The sequence below is a fragment of the Tursiops truncatus genome, chromosome 15, assembly GCF_011762595.2.
Source record: "Tursiops truncatus isolate mTurTru1 chromosome 15, mTurTru1.mat.Y, whole genome shotgun sequence".
NCBI lineage: Eukaryota > Metazoa > Chordata > Mammalia > Artiodactyla > Delphinidae > Tursiops > Tursiops truncatus.
In genome coordinates, this window is record NC_047048.1 from 22,035,871 (window position 1) to 22,062,453 (window position 26,583).

Genomic DNA, 26,583 nt, shown 5'->3' on the forward strand with positions numbered 1-26,583 from the left:
TGAACAGTAACACAATAACAGTGGGGGACTTTAACACCTCACTTACACCAATGGACAGATCATCCAGACAAAAGATTAGTAAGGAAACACAATCTTTAAATGACACAACAGACCAGATAGATTTAATTGATATTTATGGGACATTCCATCCGAAAACAGGAGATTACACTTTATTCAAGTGCACACGGGACATTCTCCAGGATAGATCACATTTTGGGTCACAAATCAAGCCTTGGTAAATTTAAGAAAATTGAAATCATATCAAGCATCTTTTCCGACCACAACGCTATGAGATTAAGAAATAAATTACAGGGAAAAAAATGCAAAAAACGCAAACATGTGGAGGCTAAACAATGCCTTACTAAATAACCAAGAGATCACTGAAGAAATCAGAGGAAATCAAAAAAATACCTAGAAACAAATGACAACAAAAACACGACGATCCAAAACCTATGGAATGCAGCAAAAGCAGATCTAAGAGGTAAGTTTATAGCAATACAAGCCTACCTCAAGAAACAAGAAAAACCTCAAATAAACAATCTAACCTTACACCTAAAGGAACTAGAGAAAGAAGAACAAACAAAACCTAAAGGTAGTAGAGGGAAAGAAATTGTAAAGATCAGAGCAGAAATAAATGAAAGAGAAACAAAGAAAACAATAGCAACAATCAATAAAACTAAAAGCTGTTTCTTTGAGAAGATAAACAAAATTGATAAACCTTTAGCCAGACTCATCAAGAAAAAGAGGAAGAGGACTCAAATCAATAACATTAGTAAGGAAAAAAGAGAAGTTACAACGGACACCCCAGACATACAAAGCATCGTAAGAGACAACTACAAGCAACTCTATGCCAATAAAATGGACAACCTGGAGGAAATGGACAAATTCTTAGAAACGTGTAGCCTTCCAAGACTGAACCAGGAAGAAATAGAAAAAATGAACAGACCGATCACAAGTAATGAAACTGAAACTGTGATTAAAAATCTTCCAACAAACAAAAGTCCAGGACCAGATGGCTTCACAGGTGAATTCTATCAAATATTTAGAGAAGACCTATCCTTCTCAAACTCTTCCAAAGAATTGCAGAGGAAGGAACACTCCCAAACTCATTCTACAAGGCCAACCATCACCCTGATACCAAAACCAGACAAAGATACTACAAAAAAAGAAAATTACAGACCAATATCACTGATGAATATAGATGCAAAAATCCTTAACAAAATACTAACAAACTGAATGCAACAATACATTAAAAGGATCATACACCATGATCAAGTGGGATTTATCCCAGGGATGCAAGGATTCTTCAATATATGCAACTCAGTCAATGTGATACAACATATTAACATATTGAAGAATGAAAAGAATGAAAAACATAAGAATGAAAACCATATGATCATCTCAATAGATGCAGAAAAAGCTTTTGACAAAATTCAACACCATTTATGATAAAAACTCTTCAGAAAGTGGGCACAGAGGGAACCTACCTCAGCATAATAAAGGTCACATACAACAAACCCACAGCAAACATCTTTCTCAATGGTGAAAAACTGAAAGCATTTCCTCTAAGATCAGAAACAAGATAAGGATGTGCACTCTCGCCACTATTATTCAACATAGTTTTGGAAGTCCTAGCCACAGCAATCAGAGGAGAAAAAGAAAAAAAAGGAATACAAATTGGAAAAGAAGAAGTAAAACTGTCACTGTTTCCAGATGACATGACACTCTACATAGATAATCCTAAAGATGCCACCAGAAAACTTCTAGAGCTAATCAATGAATTTAGTAAAGTTGCAGGATACAAAATTAATGCACAGAAATCTCTTGCATTCCTATACACTAACAACGAAAAATCAGAAAGAGAAATTAACGAAACAATCCCATTCACCACTGCAACAAAAAGAATAAAATATCTTGGAATAAACCTACCTAGGGAGACAAAAGATCTGTATGCAGAAAACTATAAGACACTGATGAAAGAAATTAAAGATGATACCAACAGATGGAGAGATATACCATGTTCTTGCACTGGAACAATCAATATTGTGAAAATGACTATACTACCCAAAGCAATCTACAGATTCAATGCAATCCCTATCAAATTACCAATGGCATTTTTTATGGAACTAGAGCAAAAAACCTTAAAATTTGTACAGAGACACAAAAGATCCCAAATAGCCAAAGTAGTCTTGAGGGAAAAAAACGGAGCTGGAGGAATCAGACTCTGTGACTTCAGACTATACTACAAAGCTACAGTCATCGAGACAATATGGTAGTGGCACAAAAACAGACATACAGGTCAATGGAACAGGATAGAAAGCCCAGAGATAAACCCATGCACCTATGGTGAACTAACCTATGGCAAAGGAGGCAAGGATATACAATGGAGAAAAGACAGTCTCTTCAATAAGTGGTGCTGGGAAATCTGGACAGCTACATGTAAAAGAATAAATTAGAAAACTCCCTAACACCATACACAAAAATAAACTCAAAATGAATTAGAGACCTAAATGTAAGACCAGACACTATAAAACTCTTAGAGGAAAACATAGGTAGAACACTCTTTGACATAAATCACAGCAAGATCTTTTTTGATCCACCTCCTAGAGTAATGAAAATAAAAACAAAAATAAACAAATGGGACCTAATGAGACTTAAAAGCTTTTGCACAGCAAAGGGAACTAGAAACAGGATGAAAAGACAGCCCTCAGAATGGGAGAAAATATTTGCAAATGAATCAATGGACAAAGGACTAATCTCCAAAATATATAAATAGCTCATGCAGCTCAATATTAAAAAAACAAATAATTCAATCAAAAAATGGGCAGAAGAACTAAATAGACACTTCTCCAAAGAAGACATACAGATGGCCAAGAGGCACATGAAAAGATGTTCAACATCACTAATTATTAGAGAAATGCAAATCAAAACTACAATGAGGTTATCACCTCACACTGGTTAGAATGGGCATCATCAGAAAATCTACAAACAACAAATGCTGGAGAGGGTGTGGAGAAAAGGGAACCCTCTTGCACTGTTGGTGGGAATGTAAATTGATACAGCCACTATGGAGAACAGTATGGAGGTTCCTTAAATAACTATGAATAGAATTGCCATATGACCCAGCAATCCCACTACTGGGCATATACCCAGAGAAAACCGTAGTTCAAAAAGACACATGCAACCCAGTGTTCATTGCAGCACTCTTTACAATAGCCAGGTCATGGAAGCAACCTAAATGCCCATCAACAGACGAATGGATAAAGATGTGGTACATATATACAATGGAATGTTACTCAGCCATAAAAAGGAACGAAACTGGGTCATTTGTAGAGACGCAGATGGACCTAGAGACTGTCATACAGAGTGAAGTAAGTCTGAAAGAGAAAAACAAGTATCATATATTAACGCACGTATGTGGAATCTAGAAATACGGTACAGATGAAGCAGTTTGCAAGGCAGAAATAGAGGCACAGGTGTAGAGAACAAACGTATGGACACCAAGGGGGAAAAGCAGGTGGTGGGGATGTGGTGGTGGGATGAATTGGGGGAGCTGGGGATTGACATATATACAGTAATATGTATAAAATAGGTAACTTATATAAGAACCTGCTGTATAAAAAAATAAAATAAAATTCAAAGAAAAAAGAACCAAACAAATTCTGCAGCTGAAAAATACATTAAGTGAGTTGGAAAATTCACTAAAGGGGTTCAACATCAGACTTGATCAGGCAAACTTGAAAACAGATCTTTGAAGTCATTAAGTTAAAGCAAAAAAAAAAAAAAAAAAAAGAAGAAGAAGAAAAGGAAACAGAGTCTAACAGCCCTTGGGACACCATCATTAGGACCAATTTACAAATTATAGGAGTCCCAGAAGAAAAGAGAAAGGAGCAGAGAGCTTATTTGAAGAAATAATGGCTGAAAACCCTCCATATCTGAGGAAAGAAATGAACATACAAATTCAATAAGCTGAAAGAACTCCAAGAAAGATAAATCCAAAGACACCCACAGAAAGACACATTACAATCAAATTGTTAAAAGTCAAAATTAGAGAATCTTGGAAGCAGCAAGGGAAAAGCAAATCATCACATACAAGGAAGCTTTCATAAGATTATCAGTGGATTTCTTAACAGAAACCTTGCAGGCCAGAAGAGAGTGGCATGAGATATTCAAACTGATAAAATAAAAAACCATCAACCGGGCTTCCCTGGTGGTGCAGTGGTTGAGAGTCCGCCTGCTGATGCAGGGGACACGGGTTCGTTCCCCGGTCCGGGAAGATCCCACATGCCGCGGAGCGGCTGGGCCTGTGAGCCATGGTCCCTGAGCCTGCACGTCCGGAGCCTGTGCTCCACAACAGGAGAGGCCACAACAGTGAGAGGCCCGCGTACCGCAAAAAAAAAAAACAACAAAACCATCAACCAAAAAAAAGAAAACAAAAACAAAAAACAACCATCAACCAAGAAAACCGTATCCAGCAAAACTATGCTTCAAAAATGCAGGGGAAAAAAAAGTTGAGAAAGTTTATTATCACTAGGCCTGCTCTTATAAGAAATGCTAAAGGGAGTCCTTCAAGACGAAAGGATACTAGACAACAACATGAAAAAGTTTTCCAGTTAAGGTAATACATGGACACATATAATAACCTGTATTAATGTAACTTTGGTGCATAAATTCACTTTTAATTCTTATTCAGAACTTAAATGACAAAAACATGAAAAAAATAACTATATGCCTATGTTAATGGGCATATAACATATAAAGATGCAATCTATGATATCAGTAACAAAGTCGAGGGGGTGGATCTTATAGGAGTACAGTTTTTGTATGCAATTAAACTGCTATCCATTTAAAATGGAATGTTATAATTTTAAGATGTTTTATGTAACTGCAATGATAACTGCAAAGGAAATATCTATAGAACATACACAAAAGGAAATGAGAAGGGTATCAAAGCACGTCTCTACCAAAAAAAAAAAAAAATCAAAACTCAAAGGAAGACAGTAGAAAGGAGAGGAGGGACAAAAAGCTGTAAGACATACAGAAAACAACAAAATGGAAATAGTTCTTCCAATCTCGTGATTACTTTAAATAGCAAAATGTCAGCAAACTGAATTCAACAGCACATTAAAAGTATTATACACCATGACCAAGTGAGATGTATTCCTGGAATGCAAGGATGGTTCAATGTATGAAAACAATTCCATGTAATATACCACATTAACAGAATGAAAGACAAAACCACATGATCAATCAACTGATGCAGAAAAAGCATTTGACAAGATTCAAACTCTTTCGAGATAAAAACACTCAACAAACTAGAAATAGAAGGAAACTACTCCAACATAATAAAGGCCATATATGAAAAGCCCACAGCTAACATCACACTCAAAGGTGAAAGACTGAAAACTTTCTGTAAGATCAGGAACAAGGATGTCTGCTCTTGCCACTCTATTCAACACAGTATTGAGAGTTCTAACCAGAGTAATTAGGTAAGAAAAGGAAACAAAAGCCATCCAAATTGGAAAAGCTCTCTCTGTTCACATAGGACATGTAGAAAACCCTAACAATTCTACAAAAGCAATGTCAGGACTAAACAATGAGTTCAGCAAATTTGAAAGATTCAAAATCAACACACAAAAAATCAGTTGTGTTTCTACATACTAACAATGAACAATCAAAAAAGGAAATTAAAAAAAAAATCTCATGTACAATAGCATCAAAAAAGAATAAGATACTTAGGAATAAACCGAACCAAGGAGGTGAAACATTTCTACGCTAAAAACTACAAAACAGGGCTTCCTTGGTGGCGCAGTGGTTGAGAGTCCACCTGCCGATGCAGGGGACATGGGTTCGTGTCCCAGTCCGGAAAGATCCCACGTGCCGCGGAGTGGCTGGGCCCGTGAGCCATGGCCACTGAGCCTGCGCGTCCGTAGCCTGTGCTCCGCAACGGGAGAGGCCACAACAGTGAGAGGCCCGCATACCGCAAAAAAACAAAAAACAAATAAAACCCTACAAAACAATGCTGAAAGAAATTTTAAAAGACACAAATAAAAGGAAACATTCCATGTTCAGGGACTGGAACACACTATTGTTGTCAACAGTATACAAAGCAACCTATGGATTCAATTCAATCCCTATTAAAATCCTAATGTCATTTTTTGCAGAAATAGAAGAAAATCATCCTAAAATTCATAAGGAATCTCAAAGGACTCTGAATAGCCAAAATAATCCTGAAAAAGAATGAAGTCAGATGACACAAACTTCTTGATTTCAAAACATATTAAAAACTACAGTAATCAAAACAGTGTGGTACTGGCATAAAGACAGACAAATAGACTAATGGAACAAAAGAGAGTTCAGAAATAAAGCTCTGTATATATGGTCAAGTGATCTTTGACAAGGGTGCCAAGAACATTCAATATGAAATGGATAGTTTCTTCAAAAAATGAGACTGGGAAGACTGGATATCCATATGCAAAAACGGGAAGTTGGAACCTTATGTCCTGGTAATGATTTCCAGGACATCTTGTTAAGGGAAAAAAGCCAACTGCAAAGGAGTTTATTTATATAGTATGTTAGCTTCTGTGTAAGAAAGAAAACGAAATAAAAAAGCATATATATATCTACTTTTCTTTACAAAAAATGGAACAAAGGAAGGATAAATCAGAAAACAACAATGTTATTTACTTACATGAGATAGGTGGAGGGTGGACTGGGTGAAATAGATATGAGAAGGAATGACACTTCTTTTAGTATACTTGTTTGTGTAGTTTTGCCTTTGGAAGCTTGTTAATGTTCTATAGATCCAAAAAATAAATCAACAAGGATGGAAGAGAGAAAAAAACCCTAAAACTAAAAGCAAATTGAAACAAATGAACCCAACTGTATTCTAAATGCATAAGAGCTAATCTGAAGAGGAGGAAAAAAGGAATCCAGGTAACTTATAAAGGGAGATACAAAGATGAAATGAGGAAAAGCAACGAAGAATCCTGTGCAAGGGCTGAAATTAGAGGTACTGGTATAGACACTTGATTTCTTAAATATTTATTTGTGTGTACATACAAATTTGTGTGTGTGTGTGCGCATATCCTACCTACATGCATATATTTCCTAACTGTCTGCTTTGAGGGTCTAGAAGCAAAGACATCCCAGTAAAAATATGCACATCCAGCATCCAGATCTTGGTTTCAAATACCAAGATGAACCTGACTTTCTTATTGTGCCAGTAGGAAGAAAATGCTCAAAAAAAATTATGGGTGCATGTCACAAGAACAGAGGGGCCAGCTTGAAGGGGCTACTGCTTACCAAATCTGAGAAATGTGTAAACCAAAACAATTTAGTACAATTATAAATTATAAACCACTGAAATAAACAGGAATCCGTGAGTCCACACGGAATGAATGAATGAATGAACAAATAAGGTAAAGGGAGGACTCTTGCTCATTACTGAGTAACAACTAGTTAATATGGAGGAAATATAGAGAGTTGGAAAACCATCATTGTACAATAAAAACTGGCTCACAGTAAAAACTGGTTCAGATGAGAATCATCAGTTTTTGCTAAATATAAGAGGAGGTGGGGATTTTGATGAAAAGCAGGATATTTGCTGTTCTTAAAGTGTATCCTCACATATTATTCAAAGCAAGGGGAAAAAACAGTAACTCTACAGTGGAGAAACTAGACAACACCTTGTTAAGGTCATCAAAATAAACAGAAGAGAGGGACAGACGGACAACATATGCCTCTTGTTGTGGCATAACCTGAATCTAATCATGAGGAAACCCAAAATGAAATTACCAATGTCATGAGACAAAGAAAGATTGAGGAATGGTTCCAGACTAAAGGAAACTAAAAACTGAAATGTCATATAGACATAGGAAGAGAGAGCGAGCAAGTGTAAAAAGTGCAGGAGCAACCCAGCACACACACAACTAATAAAGCAAATGAGGCAGAGTATTAACAGAAGATGAATCTAGATAGAAGGTATACAGATATTCCACCATTCATGCAAGTTTCCTGTAAGTTTGAAATTATTTCCAAATAAAATGCTTAAAAAAAATTACAGAGCCTCTGAACAAGATGACATAAGTCCATGCTTTGATGCATCCCTTCTGCTATACACATATAGCAATGAGAGGTAAAATATAAAATATATATATATATAGGAAAACCAAAAAAATATAGTCAGGCTAAAAACCAAGATAAACATCTCCATGAACCAGAAAAAAGAATAGAAATTCAAAGTGGTGTGCAAGGCCAAAGCCACAGGCCTGCTGGAATCCGGAAACAGACACTGGCAGCTGACAGTTCTGCTCCTATGGGGTAATTGAGACTAAAAGTGCTCCACACAAAATTTGAGATAGAAGCCAGACTGGCTAATGGTAGCTAAAGTTGCTGATGAAAAAAAGCTTGATACTTGTATGGGTTGCAAAGGGTTACATTACCCTCTACTCTGAATGCAACCTTCAAAGAGATACTGGGTCACTCACCTCTTTATTTGACAAGCACTTAATAGTTTGACAGTTTTTGGAAGAAGAAATTTCAGTAGCATCTGCCTCCCGAGTCAAGAAAAGCAGCTTCTGGCCCACTGAGTCCAAGCATTCTAAAACACTGTACAGAAGGAGAAGAGATCAGGTAGGAACAACAGTTTTCCCTAACCCAAGAATTACTTCTCTATACTTGCACTGTCTAACCTGGTAGCCATTAGCAACGTGTGGTTATTTAAATTAAAATAAAATAAAATAAAAATTCAGTTCCTTAATTGCACTAGTCACATGTACTATAAGGTCTACATGTATGGACCTTTTTGGACAGCAAAGATATAGAACATTTCCACCATTACAGAAATCATATTGAACATTGTTGTTCTACATTTAGGGAAAGGAAGGATAAACAAAAAATATACTCAAAACTCTTTACCAAAATTTAGGCTAGATTCTAAGGATCTGAAACGTTTACTATGGTATAGAGACAAACCTCTTCTGAGTCTGTTTTTTGTTTGTCTTTTTCCCAATCTGGGCAATACATCAAGGCTATAGCCGACTCTTCTAATCAAAATACTCACTAGTCTATCATCTCCCCTAATGCCACTTAGTTCAATGTATTTCAATGTCTTACTTTTTTTGTAAAGTGAGTTATTTTAAGACCAATCAATAGATTCAGAAAATTAGAAAAACAGATGCTATTTAGGGCAGTACGTGGTATTTTTCCATCCATGGTTTTTCTAATGGAAGAATGTTACTCATATTATTGGTAAATATTTCTCAATAGACTCAAAAGAGGAAAAAAATATTCCAGGTTTTGTTATTAAATAAGAAACCAGATACTCCATTTGTCTTTGCGACCATTTAGAACTGAAAAATATTACCTTGTGTTTAGCTGCTGCACTACTTCTGCTGTATTTCTCGGCTCTAGGCCTGCTGCTTCTAGTTCTTGGTGACTAGCTAGTGCCTCCAGATTTAGTTCTGCAATCTGAAGGAAAATAAAGTGGTAAAATCATTTAATATCTTGCAAAGTATTTGAGGCTAAAAAAAAAAGAAACCAAACAAACAAAAAAACACCCAAACCCCCCCAAAATCCAAGAAAAACCCACTCAAGTGGTGTGCTCTGTTTCTGTAGACAGTGACTTTGCTGTTGCCACAGTCCCAGGCTGGGTTCAATAGTTACCAGATGGTTTCTGGCTGCTTAGCCAAGAATGGCAATCTGTTACCAGCTGCTGATGTTGTGACATGAATATGGGAAAGGGCCAAGTAGGGCTAAGTGAAAAGCAATGGCAATTTTGGCTCATGATTCATTCCAAAGTCACTTAAAACTTACTTCTCTGCAAACATGCAACTTTTGGAAATTATAAAAGAATGGCTTTCATGGCAATATGAAAAAAAGACTTTATTGGACTAACACAAAATCATGAAAAGTATTCTAGTTTATTCTCTTTCCATAAAGTGGGAGCCCATTTGGGAGTTCTGATGTGTAGAGATACAGATATTTTTTTTTACTTAGAATCATTTTAGATTTGCAGAAAAACTACAAAGACAGTACAGAGTTCCCACATATATCCAACTGCCATTTTCAACTATTATTACTATCTTAATTAGTATGGTGTATTTGACACAATTAATGAACCACTATTGATATGTTATTTTTTTTCTTTTTAAAATTTTTTATTGGAGTATAGTTGATTTACAATGTTGTGTTAGTTTCTGCTGTACAGCAAAGCAAATCAGTTATACATATACATATATCCACTCTTTTTTAGATTCTTTTCTGGTATCTTATTATTAACTAAAGTCCATCCTTAATTCAGATTTCCTGAGATTTTACTCAAGTGAGATGCAATTTTTCCTGGAAATCAAGTGGCAGCATAACAAAATGCGACTGTTCTCAAAGTGTGGCTTGAGAACTCCTAGGGGTTCCAGAGACCCTTTCAGGGGGAAGTTTGCAAGGTCCTGTCTTCTCCAACTATATAACACAACAGATTGGACGTAAAAGCAGATATGAGAGAGTCACTAGTCTCCTTAACAGGAGCTTAGTAGCTAGACATTAAAGAGATTTGCAAAATATGTAAAACAATGACACTCTTCCCATTAATTTTTTTGAAAATGCTTTTTTCCATAAAAGTACATTTTTTATGTTAACATGTAATGATTTTTAAAAATATTTTCAACAAATTAGTAAATATAATTTTTCTCATATGTAATTTCTAATATGGTAAATATTGATAGATATGACCCACAAAAACAAAAGCTCTTTGAGGATAAATGGATCCTGAGACCAAGTTTTTAGAACCTCAGTGCAGTGGTTTAGAGCAGGGGTTGGCATATTACAGTCATTGGATCAAGTCCAGCCCAATGTCAGTTTTTTGTAAATAAAGTTTTACTGGCACACAGCTGTGTCCTTTTACTGACATACTGTTATAGCTGCTTTTGCACTACCAACAGCAAGTTGAGTAGCTGTGATAGAGACAGTATGGTCTGTAGAGCCTAAAATATTTACTGTTTGGCCTTTACAGAAAAGGTTTGCTAATTCCTCATGTAAAGCAAAGACAGGCTTTAGAATCTGACAGACCCTGGTTTGAATCCTGGTTCTGCCTCTAATTGTAGGACCCTCAATAAGTTATTAACCTTTCAAAACCTCTGAATGATCATATATATAATAATATCAATAGTTAACTTACAGAGTTGTTATAAGGATAAGATAATGTATATAAAGCATTTTAGAATAGTACACTTCGTAAGATCTCAGTGAATGTTGGCCATTACTCACAAGCCGCATAAGATATTTTACAATGTCTTTCTATCACCATGACACAAAATACTATTCTGGCTTTTTATTATTCTATATGGACTACCATTTATTTCATAATGGGGTCATGCTAGAAAATATCACACAATGGGACAATCTAATAGGTTAGAATGTGTTTTATAACACAGTCTGTCAGAAACTACATCCTCTTCAATGCCTCCTTTATGTGCTGTTTTAATCCAGGCCCACTGAACTGCTTTTGAAACAATGATATGCTACTCACACCCCAAGAGAGCAAAAATCTATCTAGATTTTTATAATTATCACAATTATTAGCATCAGCTACAATGAATTAAAAGTGGCATGCGGGATCTTTAGTTCCTCAACCAGGGATCAAACCCGTGTGCCCTGCAGTGGAAGTACAGAGTCTTCACCACTGGACCACCAGGGAAGTCCCTCAGCTACAATGATTAACACCACATTATGGTGCTTAATATATTCATGGCACTGTGCTAAGAGCTTTATACTACATAATATCTCATTTACCCTCACCAATATCCCAGAGAAGTGTGCTACCATGTTACAGATCTGGAAACTAAAGTTGATCAGAGAAATTGCCCTAGATAGCATACAGCCAGACCTATTTAAAAACAAGGAAGTCCAACTTCAGAGACTACATATTTAACCACTACATGATGCTAGTGATACAGGTCTTAATTTCAAATACATGTTCACCTTGAATTACACTGCCATTTTTGTAAAGAAAGGTAACAGCAGGATATGGTGGTCTGTGACTCTGTTCTAGTCTCATAATTTTAAGGAAAGCAAAGGTACTAACCTTCTTTGGGCCATATTTGAGGAAATACTGAGCCAATTCAAGGGCTGTTCTAGCATCTTCTGTGGCATCATGACCAAACCTATCTGGACACTGTATATCCTTCCTGGAAAGTCAAGGTAAAATTGACATAACTGGGAGCATTTTTAATGATAGAGTCTTTCATACCAAATATTCTGGCTACATGTAGAATTTCAGCATTCTAGTAATTAGATTTGAGTCACAATCAAGATTCCTTTATTACTTAGTGCCAGGACCTGAAAGGTACTGAGGGTACAGAATGATCAGGAATGGCTTTGTTTACAGCGAGCATATCATCAAAGGCTACTCAATAAAAAGTCTCTGGTCCACTCCCCAACCAACCCCTTGTCTCACTTTTTAGACGTAGCTGTTGTTTTAAAGTTACCTTCCAGAAATTTTCTATTATATACAAGTGTCTATTATATATTTAAAAATCCTTTGTTCTTTAAAATCTTAAAAAATACATAAGTTTATGTCTATAGATATATCTAAATCTAATCTACATCAATCAATATCTCAGTATCTACGCATCTTGTTCTGCATCTCCATTTTGTTCTCAGTAGCATCTTAGAGGTCCCCTTATTAGCACATAAAGATCTAACAAAGTATTAGTCACGCAGATAACCATAATTTATTTAACTAGTCCTGTAGAATATCTGAATTCTTTTGGGCTATTTTAAATCATACTATAATGAATATCTTTGTACAATATGTGTTTGTACATGATACATTCAATATAGGAACGCTGTTTTGAAATTTTGGGTAACTTTTCTGCCTCTTCTCTGTCTAGTTCTATCCATCAACCTTCAGCTATGAATGCAACTCCTTTTTGTATTCCCACAGTTTTTTCATTTCTGAGTCATAATTCTCTCTGAAGTTAGGATCTCAGAATTCATAATAATATTTATAAACTAAGAAGGAAAGGAGAGAGGCTGAACGTTGCAATATGCATTAAATAAGATACAATATTCTAACTTATGTCCAGTCTATCAGGACAATATTATAATATGCAAACAAACCTACCCCAAAATAACTTTGGCTAAGAACTTGAGCTTAAATCTTCTGCCCTGCTCTCTGACATAAAGCAATGATGTATCAATAACATATGGATGTATCATCTGAGAAGGAAAGAGAATAGAATGAGTAGCATCCTATGCTGAAGGAAAAAACAGGTGGGTTGGGGGACAGAAGGCTTTAGATCTGAGATTAATGAAACAGGCACATATGCTAGATAAACTAAGTCCTAAATCAGATACTCACTTTCAGTGCTCTGAGATCTAAGTCTAAGGAGTGGCCCACTAACACAGCGTTGGGAGGAAGCAGTGCTTTTAACTGTCTCTGTACATCTTTGAGTTTGGTTGTCACTGGGTTAAGAATCTTCTTTGTGATTCCTGAGAAACTTTCAATAAAAAAAGAGAAATGGACAGACCAGGATATTAATAAGCTTTCCTCCCCCGAAAGTCATTTCAAAAAGAATATTTTAAAAAATAAAAAATTAATAAATGCTCAGTGTAACAAGGTTGAAAATCAAATAACAAAGAAGAAATTAAAAACTGCCAGGCTTCCCTGGTGGCACAGTGGTTGAGAGTCCGCCTGCCAATGCAGGGGACGGGTTCATGCCCCGGTCCGGGAAGATCCCACATGCCGTGGAGCGGCTGGGCCCGTGAGCCATGGCCGTTGAGCCTGCGCGTCCGTAGCCTGTGCTCCGCAACGGGAGAGGCCACAACAGTGAGAGGCCCACATACCGCAAAAAAAATAAATAAAAATAAAAATAAATAACCTGCCCATAATCCCACCACCCAGAGATCATTTTTTACACTTTAGTAAATATTGTATCATATTTTTTGATACATATGTATTCATGTATATGTTTCATTTTTATAATCATGGGTATTCCCTGGCAGTCCAGTGGTTAGGACTCCATGCTTTCACTGCCATGGGCCTGGGTTCAATCCCTGGTCAGGAAACTAAGATCCCGCAAGCCACATGGTATGGCCCAAAAAAAAGGAATCATAATGCCTATACTACTTTATAATATGATCATAACATGTGCTATATATCATGAACAAGTTTTCACATCAATAAATCTATTTCAGTACATCCTTTTAAATGGTTAGTACTCCATTAGATGAATATAACATTCTAACCAACCCCCTACTTTCATTCATATTCCCATGTTTCTGCAACAGTATGACAAATACCCTTATACATACATCTTTGTGACATACGACTGTTCCTTAAAAATACTGTCTAATTGTCATGTCGGCCAACAGGAGTCTTTATCACCAACATGGCCTCTCTGTGCCTAAGTAAGCATGAATTGATAGGTGCAACTACAATGGGCAGCAACGGTAATGTTTCACTGGCTTTTCTTTGCCTAATTACTGTAGTGTGTACATTCTGAAATGACTTGCTAATCTTCGGAAAGACAGAGAAAATTTTTTGAGCTTCCAATTTCTGTTGTGGAAACACTTAGTTTTGTTTTGGTTTCTGAGGTCAAGGCAGATTAAGCTCTAAAATCATCTGACTGCCAGAAGATGATTTACAGATTTTTCAGATGGTGTCTCATCAGACAGCAAAGCTGTTTGGCAGTTACTAGGTAACGATTACAACTGTCAGATTCTATGACAAGGAAGATAATATTCTGGTGACCTAGGTCACAGGAAGATTAGAGAGCAAGAAAGGTAAGAGCATTATACACCAATATTGTGTAATTTCAGTATTAAAATTTCTAGTTGTGGCACCCCAGCCTTTTCTTTGATAATAAATAAGTAGATAATACCTAACTAAACAGAAGCTACAGGCTATTCCTGTTAAGTCTCATTCCACTCTAGCGAGCTGGAGGCAGGGTGAAAAATACCTGGTGAGGTAGTCCACAATCTTGTTGTCAGGTTTAACAAGTTCATCCATAACACAGCAGCCTCCTTCAGCAACCAGTGAGATGCGTGTTAGTTCTCGCCCCTTGGATGTCAGGCACTGAAAGACCAGGATGTAGATAGGCTGCTAACCCGTGGAAACTCTTGCTTCCTCTCATTATTCAAGACTACATCAACTGCCACCTACTCTAATCTACTCTGCGACAATGGCACAGCCTTTTGCTGACTAGAGAATCCAATATGAATGAAATTAAAGCTAAGCAGGCTGCTGAACATTACACTTAAAGTAACCAACACAGTACAATTTCTCTGGGAAGGATGTGCCCGAGAGGGACAGAAATAATAACATCAATTATAATTGTACTATTTACTGTGTACTACAACCCAGTATTATGCTAAGTACCAAAAAAATAATTTTTATTAGCACACTCTATTATCTAACACAATACTAAGCATTTTATATACCACCTCATAATAACCCCATGAAGTAGCCCCTAATATTATCCCTGCTTCCCAGAGGGAGAATTAGGGAATTTGTCCAAGGTGACAGGCAAGGCCAGGATACACAACCTGATACGACAGACTCCAAATCCTTAGCTCTTAGCCACTCTGTTCAGTGTCGAGAAACTGTTACTTGAGTACTAAGTGAGAGGGGATACACTGCCTCTGAAAGGAGACTTACTAATTAGACAAAGTAAAACACAAGGGGAGCTTAAGCAGGAAAATCCTACTTCTGATCTTAAACGCGTAAAACTAAGCCAAACCAATGGTAATTCAGGCAAAGTCTTCAAGGCAATAACAACAAAACACTTGTTCAAAAGACAGAAGCAATCAACTTCTAGTAATATTCAAAAATTAGATTAAATATATCAACTAGTTAGAAAACTTATGTGATATTTATTTCTCATCCTGGAGTAAAGATCCAATTTTTCTAAAATGTAATTAAATGGGTCTACTTTCAGTTATTTAAACTGAATACTAGAACTGAACGCACTCAAGAAAACTAGACCCTAGCTTGCAACACTCCAGCTGAAAAATCAAAAGTAGTACTTACCATTTCACAGTCAAGCCCAAAGAGAGGACTATTGTTGGTTATAGAACCACAACATTTTATAGGCACAAAGTTTTCACAGTCAGGAAAACCTAGGAGGAAAAGGAATAAAATATTTGCCTTTAGAACTAGAAATGGTAAAAATTACTCCTGTATTTATCCAGGGGAAACTGAGATACCACATTTGTGGGGACCTTCTCTATGTTAGACACTTGAAATATAAAATTAAATAAGACAATTTCTGTCCTTAATTTTTTCTCCATCTACTCATTTTTACATTTTGGGAGAATAATGTAGGCTGCTGTTAGTGGAGATACTAGGGCCTAGACTTCCTTGCAGTTACCAAGTAACAATTTTTTCCTCCTTATTAGAAATTATAATTAAATTGTGGCTAAATCCAAAGTCACTGGACCTTTCCCATATAGGCACTAAGGAAGGATGAATAAAGTATGCAAATGACTGCATGTGGCATCTTTCTTTCCTAAATAAAACAAGAAAAAGTAGGAATGAGATTCCACCATAGCAGAGATCTAAAAGGATTTCATGGTAGGCAGAATGTTTAACATTCACCATATGCACTCTTGTACTCAACTCTACCCTTAAAATTTCTCCAAGATCTCTCTTTAGAAACGTGCCTCATTTTCTGGAATCATAGCCTGAAAATTCCCTACAGAGGCTCAGATATAGGCTTAAGGTATCCCTTCCATTGTGTACCCTAAGTCAGTAACCAGGCACATTCAGTTCAGAGGCCCAAAAGTGTCTGAATCATTGAAGATTCCTACCTTCAGACAGAGGCTGAAACAGTAAAGGTAATACCTAGATCTTATTTGACAAGAAACTAAGGGGAGTATGAAAAGCTTTGACCAGTTTCTATGTCACAGTACCCTGAAATTTCCAACTGATTACAATTAAAAGAACCAAAATACAGTCTAGACCAGAAAGGAGTACCCCCAAATCCTGGAGACATTATACTTGCTGCCCTCCTTATCTATATTATTAGTACCAATAATAACAAAGAATAACTTTTTAAAGCACTATGTGCCCCATGCTAAGCTCGTTTTGTACATTAACTCAATTAATCCTCATGGCAATACTATGATATATGAACTATTAACTCCCCAAAGACAGCCCAATTAAGAAACAGACAAAGGATCTGAAAAAATATACAAATGGCCAATAAGCATATAAAAAGATGCTCAATATCATCAGCCATCAGAGAAATGCAAACGAAAATCACAATGAGATACTACTTCACACACACTAGGATGGGTATAATCAAAAAGGCAGAGCATAGCAAGTGTTGGTAAGGATGTACAGAAATTGGAACCCTTATACATTGCTGGGGGGAATGTAAAATGGTGCACCTGCTTTGTAAAACAGTCTGATAGTTCCTTAAAGGTTAAACATAGAGTTACTATAGGATCTAGCAGTTCTACTCCTAGGTATATACTCAAGAAAAATGAAAACATATGTCCACACAAAAACTTGTATCTGAATATTCAAAGTAGCATTATTCATAACATCCCCGAGGTGGAAACAACCCAAATGTCATCAACTGATGACTGGATAAATAAAATGTATAACCATACATGGAATATCATTAGAATGAAAATAAATGAAGTAATGATACATGCTACAACACGGATGACCCTTGAAAATTTGATGCTAAGTGAAAGAAGCCAGTTACAAAAGACCACATATTGTATGATTCCATTTATATTCACAATAGGTAAATCTATTAACAGAAAGTAATTAGTAGTTGCCTAGGGCTAAAGGGCACTGGGGGGAAACAATAGTACAGGGTTTCTTTTGGGGTGATGAACATGTTCTAAATTGATTGTAGTGATGGTTGAAAAACTCTGTAAACATGCTAGAAACTACTGAAATTGTATACTTTAAATGGATGAACTGAATGGTAGGTTAATCATAACTCAATAGGGCTTTTTTTTTTTTAAGGAATTTTAACATGACTGCTGTGATTAAGAGGTAATAAATCAAAGGATTTTTATTAAATTCTTGCTACATAACAGACCAAGGCTCTGAGCCTAGACTTGTCCTATTTATTAAAGAAAATGGGGGTGGGATGGGTGGGAGGAGGATTAGAAGTACCAGAGAAGTGTTAAAGTTTTAAAGACATATTGACTTCTTTTCAATATACTAAGGAATGAAAGAAAAATGAAAAAGGAATAATTTTCCCACAATATTTAAGGTCATGTTCATGTACTACCTAAAATCAATAATGGTACACATCCTACACTTTAGGAAACATTGCCCTGAAAGTATTTCCTCTTTAGTAGAAGATGGAATAAATCACTTGGAAAGCAGCCCATAAAAATGAACTTTCAACAGGAATATTTTTAAATAAACTGATAGATATTCTTCCATTGTTACCAACATCAGGTTAAATCTAAACCAACCTTGTAACGGAAAGTGATATGTTTTCATTTCCTCCTTTGTGAGAAGGCATCTGGTCAAGCTTACTTTCTTAGAGCCATACTTTTTAACGATGGGGTCATTCTGCAGGTTGATGCTGACTTCTGAGCTGGAAGAAGGTAAAGACCCTGAAACAAGGACAATCATACATATGTTAGAATCTGTGTTTAACAGCCCTCAGAGGACATGTCCTTTTAATGTTGTATAGGGTAAGCATGATGAAGATCAAAAGATTTTTAAGACCCAGCCCCAACTTTAAAGGAGCTTGCACTCTCATACACTTATAAAGAACACAAAGAGAAAATAAGTCTCAAATGGGTTATAATAATAAAAGCTATAAAAGGGAAAGGGAGAATATACTGGCTGAGATGGTTAGAGATGGTTCAAGAGAAGAAAAGATTAGCTGAGTCTTAAAGAAAAGGCAGAATTCAGATATTTGGTGTATTAGACCAGTCCGTTACAGTGTCTGCCACTCCTAATAGCCCATTCTAGCTAAATCTACTGCACCCCTAACCACCTGGCTCAAGCACCAGCAGGGGTGCTGGTTCTTTAAGTAGGGCTCGTTACTGATTGGATTAAGAGTGGGGACTTGGCTAAAGAGGGAGCTATCTATAAACTGACCAGTGACTTGATATTCCTTGTCAAGACATGCTCAAAAGGGACAAGGGTAATTAGCTAAGCTGATCAGATTGCTTGCTTCCAGAACTGAACTAGGAAATAAGGAGAACACACCGGTTAGAACAGAAAACAAAGAAGCTAAGATGCCATGAAAGGGATGGAGAACAGCTCTTCACCAGAGGCATTTAGATTCTTGATGACTTTCTAGTCCACATGTCCTTCAAATAATACCCTCTCACTTAAGGTGGCCTCAGTGAGTGCCTGGTCCTTGCAAACAAGAATGCCAAAGAATCAGAAGTAAGGAAAGAGGGCATCCCAGGTAAGATAGAAATGTACAAAGCAAACTTGGTATGGTAGTGACTAGACCAGTCGGGGAGAAAAAAAGGTCTTTGTAGAAGAGCAGTATAAGAAACAAGGTTGAAAGAGGAGGATAAAAGTGAATTGTAGACCACTGCGAATGCCAGGCTCAAGAGTTTGAATTTTAGTCCATCATTTCATATATAAGGTGGAGCAACAGAAAGTTCCTGAGAAGGGAAGTGGCATAACCAAACAGTACTTTAAGAAAGATCAACCTCAAAGATATGTGGAAAATGAAGTAGAGAGAGAAATGAGAAATGGCAAAAAAAAAAAAGAGTCTGGATTAAGATGATGGAGGGAGGAAAAAGGTTATAAGAAAGAAACATTACACAAGAAAAACTGGTAGAGGGACTTCCCTGTTGGCTCCCAATGCAGGGGGCGCAGGTTAAGACTGCACTCCCAATGTAGGGGGCCTGGGTTCGATCCCTGGTCAGGGAACTAGATCCCACATGCATGCCTCAACTAAGAGTTCTCATGCCACAACTAAGGAGCTCCCAAGCCACAACTAAAGGAGCCTACCTGCCACAACTAAGGAGCCCACAAACCGCAACTAAGACCCAGCGCAAACAAATAAATATTTTTTTTAAAAAAAGGAAAAACTGGTAGAGCATAGTGACAGAGTAATTCAGTTCAGTCAACAAAATATTTACTGAGTACTTATTATATGCCTGGTATTGCTCTAGCCAGTAGATTCCCCAATGAACAAAATCAACAAAATTCTCTTAAATTCTAGGTGATCTTAAATTCTAGTTGGGAAAATGGACAATAAACAAACAAATACATAATATAGCAGGTGAGGATAAGGACTATGGAGAAAAGTAAAGGAGAAAAAGGAGGAAAGGGAGTGCTGGGGCAGGAAAAGGGTTAATGTCATATATTTTATAACCAGGGAAGGTCTCTCTGATAAAGTAACATTTGAATAGGTTCTTAATAGCAAAGGGAATGAGCCATGAAGATTGGGTATGGGGAGCCAAAAGAAAAGTAATTCTAAAATTCAATACTGGTGGCTTAGAGAAAAACAGTACCAACAGAAAAGGGGATTTGAAGTTGGGAGTCTGTTATTTAGGGATGAGAAAAATGCTTTTATATATGCTATGATTGAGGGTACAGTGGAGTATCCAGGTAGCAACATCCAGCAGGCAGTTGAAAATGCAGGCCTGGAGTTTGGGATATCAAACCTAAAGACAGAGGAGTTATCCACAGAAGAGTGATGGATAAACTGGGGAAGAACAGATGAATATTTCAAAAGAGAACTGAAGAAAGATCAAAGTATATGGACTATATCTTGGGGACTTCGATATTTATTTAGGTTGGGAAAATGAAGCAAAATCCTTAGGAGGACAGAGAAGTAGCTATAACCCTCTAGCTCCTCAATGCTTACAGGATAAAATCCAAAGTCCTTAGCATAGCATTTACAGCCTGCAAGACAAAGCTTTAACCTACCCCTAAGCCTCATCTCTCACCACTACCCGCCCTCTTATTCCATCTCCACCCCCTAATCACCCTCAACAATCTATATTCTTCAGTCACATCAATTTCTTTTTTCTGATTACATCCTTTCTTTTACAGCTCAATGTCTTTACCTGAGTTTTGAATCTCATAATGACTACTCTGTAATTCACTCAAAGATGTTTAAAATACAGTGGATGTCAAATTAAACAAAGCTGCAGGTCCGATATAGACATCTATTAGAAGGAAAGGGGAACAATGGAAAGGTAGGAAGTTAGAAGCTTTTGAGACAGAAGATAACAGGAAACACAGTCATGGAGGATATGGAAAGGAATCACTAGTTATTCCTCACCACTTTTTCATGTCCCCTCAGTGCAACTATTCAATAATTTAATTATTTCTGAACAAACATACAAAAAGCATTATTGAACAATACTTACCTTACTATGTGCAATGAACTGTTAAGGTCTATTCCATCACTCACCTCCTCTCCCCCCAAAAGAGAAGGTCAGCTATAACTTGCTAACAGGACACAACCCAGTTTGAAAAACACTGCTATCATGGATATTTATACTTTAGCTGGCCAGCATCCTAATCTGCCACTGTGAGTAGTATTAGTGAGTATCCCCTACATTAGTCAAAGGCAAGATCTTCCTTCCTATGTGTACACTTGTGGGTACAAAGACCCAGTGACAGTTTGAGTCCAGTGTCAGTGATATCCAGGGAGCAGACTTAGCTATCTAACCTAACCAAATGACTTCTGAGGCATGAACCCTGGTTATGTTTCCTGCTATCTAATCCGCCTTGGTACTTACCCATTTTTTCCTTAAAACACACACACACACACACACACAAAATTGCTTTTCTGCTTAAGTTACTTATAGTCATACCTTCCATTCCTTTAGGCAGATCCCCAATTATTTGTTTCTTTTGCAGCCCAATGATATCAGCTAGGAAATCAGATGATGGGGGAGGCAAGCAGAACTTCTGCAAATACATAATAGGTTTTTACAAAAATGCTTGAAAACAGTTAAAATACTGTCACCTAGACTTTTATTGTCAGCTCAGTGCTATGAAAGATCTGGACCTTAATTGTTTGCATTGTAAAATGAGGACTGTTTCCTTAAGTTGTAAAAGTGACTAAATAAGTGAAGCCATATTTATCCTACCACAGTTTTCTTTGCTTCTCTAATTACACACTATACAAAAGAAACAAACATTACAAAAATGTATAACTTAGAAAAGCAAAGTTCCTTATATTTTTCAAAGCACTTTCATATCTATTACTTTAGTGGATAACATGCCAGGTAGATGACACAGAAAAGCAAAGAGATTGAGAGTTCAAGTCTCAGGCTCACCTGGGCTTCAATTCCAGCTGTAAATTCCACTTACTAGCTGTAACTTCGGTGCGTTACTCAGTTTCCTTATGTATAAAATGGGAATAAAAAAGTATCTCTTGGGGCTTCCCTGGTGCAGTGGTTGAGAGTCCGCCTGCCGATGCAGGGCACACGGGTTCGTGTCCCGGTCCGGGAAGATCCCACATGCCGCGGAGCGGCTGGGCCCATGAGCCATGGCCACTGAGCCTGCGCGTCCAGAGCCTGTGCTCCGCAACGGGAGAGGCCACAACAGTGAGAGGCCCGCGTACCGCAAAAAAAAAAAAAAAAAAAAAAAAAAAAAGTATCTCTTATAGGACTATTGTAAGAATTAAAGATGATGCATACAGTATGATTAATATAGGGCCTAGCACATAGGTAGTGTTCAATAAATGAAAGCAAAAAAAGAAAATGGAGACCCAAGGGGGTTAGGTTAGGGCTCACCAATTCAAATGCTCTCAGGGGTAAATGGATGAAACAGTCTGATAAAGAATGGAAGAGGCTATGGTAAAATGGAGAGCACATGCCTTTCTAAAGACAGCTGCTATTCAGCTCCAGATACTGTTTCAAGGGAAACTAATCTTGTGATGTTGTCAAGAGAAGCCAAAATATATAGGTTTTATGTAAATTTTACAATTTTTGAAAACACCAAAGCCCAAATAAAATGTGACAATATCAACTACAATCTGGGAACTAGACTGCAATCTGGGATTAAGGGTTTTGCCTAGATTACCAAAGAAAAAAATGAGAGAGAAATCTAATTTCAACAATCTAATCTCAGGTATCAAGCGTAATCTTTTTAGCTTTCTAAAACTTCTATTGCTTGTTCAATCAGGTTGCCAAGGAGCACAATTTGAGACATGTGCACTAATCTCTGAGTGTGAGGACCTGACTCAGGTCCGAATACAAAGTTTTCTTAACTTACGTGTCTGAATGCCTTTCGGAGAAGCCCAAACTCCAAATAGAACCTGTAAAAGTGTAGCTGACTCATTCCCTGCAGTATAACAACCACCACGTTGTTCAGGTGGTTTTGGTGAAAAAGTTGGCACCAGCTGTTGAAAAACAGAACCAACAAAGCTAAGACTGATACCGTCAAGTCAGTTACAGACATACAGAAGGGAAGTATGAAAAAAGCACTGAGCAACAGATATTGGAGTTTATCATCACTCACTGACTGCCTGGAAACGGAGAACAGCTATTACTGCACAGAATTCAAATAAAGATCTCCTGAGATTATTATTTATTCCATTCAAATCAAGTATAATACCAAGTGAAACAAAATGCATTCAAATCCAAAATCCTATTAAGATTTGCTTTAAATTGGAACTAATTAAGCTCAGTTTACAAAGGCATATCTTCAAGATCCAAATCTGCTCTACAGTCCTTCCTAAGCCAGTAACGTGACCGGCTTCCAGAAAGCCAGTTCAGATAAAGTGACAGAGCAATGATAGTATCTGTTAAGGCAGAAGCGGGCTTTTGAGGTTTGTAGCCACTCCACCCCCAGATGGAAGTGTACATATGAAAATCTCTCTACTGTGTATTGGTACATACAGAAATGCAATTTTCATTAGACATTTAATAATGGCATTGAGGATATCAGAACAGTAAAATTCTCTTTGCCCTTGATTTGTAAAAGAAGAAAAAAGACTGGGATTCTTAATACATGATTATGTTATTTCAATCAGGTCTCCACTGGAGGTTATAAACAAAATACCTATAGCAGCCAGACAGATACTGTAAATAAGGGAAGCAGGCCAGGTGGGACACTGAAGTGTACCTCTATAATAGGAGGCCACTATTCAGCTTCAACAAATTGTTGCCATAGGGACAGCTGCCAGAGTTTTTCGAAGTAAAAAATATGGATATAAAGGGATTCCCAATTTAAATTGTTGGCAACTTTGTAAAAAAAAAATTTAGGACGTTCCGTGTGGCAAATAAAAAACGTCAGGTAGACATGGTCCTCTAGATACCAATATGAAACCTCAGGTCTATACCCACCATTTATGTTCTTCTCATACCTAGGTTTAGGAACACTGGATTTGCCCAGAACTGCATACTTCAGCAATTCACATAGCTGGCCATGAGTTATTTCACGGGTATCAGAAAGTAAAATGGTAGATAAGCAGGCTTTCTGCAAAGATAAATCAGAGTATAACAAATTATGATTATAAAGAACATCAAAAAAACACGGCAAATTTTTAAATATTCTAGTTTCTATTATTTTAGCATACTCTAAACATAAGGAGGGTTCTTACTAATTAGAAATGAAGGTCTAAAACAACAACCTGTGATATGACATTATTAATAGGATATTTAATAAACACCGATACAGAACCTTAATTATAGACACTTGGTTATGTGCTAGGGATAGCAGGATGAATAAAACATGACTCATGCTCTCAAGAAGTCCATTCTACTAGGGGGAAAAATGCAGAAACAGGTAATTCCAATATAATGTGGGTGCTACTATAAAGGTAAGGGAGCAAAAGAGGCTAACTAACTGCCTTGGGGATTGGAGAGTTTTGGAGATAGCATCACTGAGATGAAAATAATGGAGTTGAACCTTGAAAATAATGAGTCAGCCAGGTAGGAGGAAACACTGTGTCTAAACACTTAGTTTGGTTTGGCTGGAGTCAAGACTGCATGTTGCAGAGCAATAGAGATATGAGAGAAGAGAGAAGTGGGAGCCAGTTCATAGATGATCAATGTGGTCTAACCTAAGGAGTCAGACTTTAAGCCTCTCCTTAAAATAGCTTTGTACTTAGATATAGTTACTAAAGTAATTCATGCTTGTTAAGTCAGATAATAGAGAAGGGTAAAACAGATAAAACACAACAAATAAGTGAAAATAAGTCACCTGTATTTGTACAATTCAAGTAATACCACTTTCATTTTGGTCTGGGAGGCAGCAGAGTAATAGTGGTTAGGAGTTCAAGCCCTGGAGTCACGCTACCTGAGTTCAAATACCAAGCTCTACCATTTTTTTTTTAATTATTTGGCTGCGTTGGGTCTTAGTTGCAACATGCAGGATCTTCGTTGCAGCATGTGGGATCTTTCACTTTGGCGCACGGGCTCAGTAGTTGCGGCACACAGGCTCTCTAGTGGCGGGCAGGCTCTAGAGTGCGCAGGCTCAGTAGCTGCAGTGCGTGGGCTTAGTTTACCTGCAGCATGTGGGATCTTAGTTCCTGGACCAGGTATCAAACCCACGTCCCTGCACTTGAAGGCGGATTCTTAACCACTGGACCACCAGGGAAGTCCCCCAAAGCTCTACCATCTTAAGTGCCTTAAGGTGTTAAGAGCTTAGGGGCAAGTGCCTTGATCTCTCTAAGACTAAGGTCTTTTCATTTATAGAATAACTACAATTCTACCTCATGAGATTACTGGGAAGAGCAATGAGGTACATTGTAAGTGCAATGTACTGAGGCCAGTGTCTGACATACCCTAAGATAAGTACTTAAACACCAGGTATTATTATTATTGCTATTTTCCCCTGTGACTGTTTAAAGCTAATGTTGAACACTTATTATTAGTCATTTACAGTTCTGAGCACTTTATATCTATTAAATCATTTAATTCTTAAGTCTTCTCAAGTGGGCACTACTGTTATCCCCATTTTACAGATAAAGAAATGGAGGAACAGATAAGTGGCAGAACCAAGACCAGAATGCAAGCTACAGATAAAGAAATGGAGGAACAGGGACTTCCCTGGTGGCACAGTGGTTAAGAATCCGCCTGCCAATGCAGGGGACACGGGTTCGAGCCCTGGTCCGGGAAGATCCCATGTGCCGCGGAGCAACTAAGCCCGTGCACCACAACTACCAAGCCTGCGAACCACAACTACTGAGCCCATGCACCTAGAGCCCATGCTCCGCAACAAGAGAAGCCACCGCAATGAGAAGCCTGCACACCATAACAAAGAGTAGCCCCCGCTCGATGCAACTAGAGAAAGCCCGTGCGCAGCAATGAAGACCCAACGCAGCCAAAAATAAATAAAATAAATAATAAAAAATAAAATTAGAAAAAAGAAATGGAGGAACAGATAAATGGCAGAACCAAGACTAGAATGCAGGCTGCAAAGCCCAAACTCTTTTCATCTCTACTTTATACGTTTCCCAAGGGATTATACATTACATTGTTTTGTAACCAACTCCTGCCACCGAGAAAAAAAAAAAAACTGGGGCATTCCCTAGCAGTCCAGTGGTTAGGACTAGGCGCTTTCACTGCCATGGCCCAGGTTCAATCCCTAGTCAGGGAACAGAGATCCCACAAGCTGCGTAGCATGGCCAAAAAAAAAATAATCTGTAAATATCTTTCCATATCTGTTAAACA

At 37.4% G+C, this 26,583-nt stretch overlaps 1 protein-coding gene across 10 annotated transcripts in view; it reads right to left on the bottom strand.

Annotated features, from left to right (window-relative positions):
- REXO5 (RNA exonuclease 5) overlaps positions 1-26,583 on the bottom strand; it is an 80,515-nt gene that overhangs the window by 50,943 nt on the left and 2,989 nt on the right. For 7 of the 10 annotated variants that reach the window (XM_073792222.1, XM_073792221.1, XM_073792225.1 and 4 more), the window contains 11 exons: positions 24,273-24,385; positions 23,180-23,306; positions 21,772-21,868; positions 18,442-18,585; positions 16,028-16,116; positions 14,958-15,073; positions 13,358-13,496; positions 13,121-13,215; positions 12,080-12,182; positions 9,368-9,471; positions 8,490-8,610 (listed from right to left, as the gene is read on the bottom strand). In XM_073792222.1, coding sequence (XP_073648323.1) covers positions 8,490-8,610; positions 9,368-9,471; positions 12,080-12,182; positions 13,121-13,215; positions 13,358-13,496; positions 14,958-15,073; positions 16,028-16,116; positions 18,442-18,585; positions 21,772-21,868; positions 23,180-23,306; positions 24,273-24,385 — 1,248 coding nt within the window. Of the gene's footprint in view, positions 1-8,489; positions 8,611-9,367; positions 9,472-12,079; positions 12,183-13,120; positions 13,216-13,357; positions 13,497-14,957; positions 15,074-16,027; positions 16,117-18,441; positions 18,586-21,771; positions 21,869-22,239; positions 22,480-23,179; positions 23,309-24,272; positions 24,386-26,583 lie in introns of those variants that run through there. The other 3 variants (XM_073792228.1, XM_073792227.1, XM_073792226.1) reach the window with 3 other exon arrangements.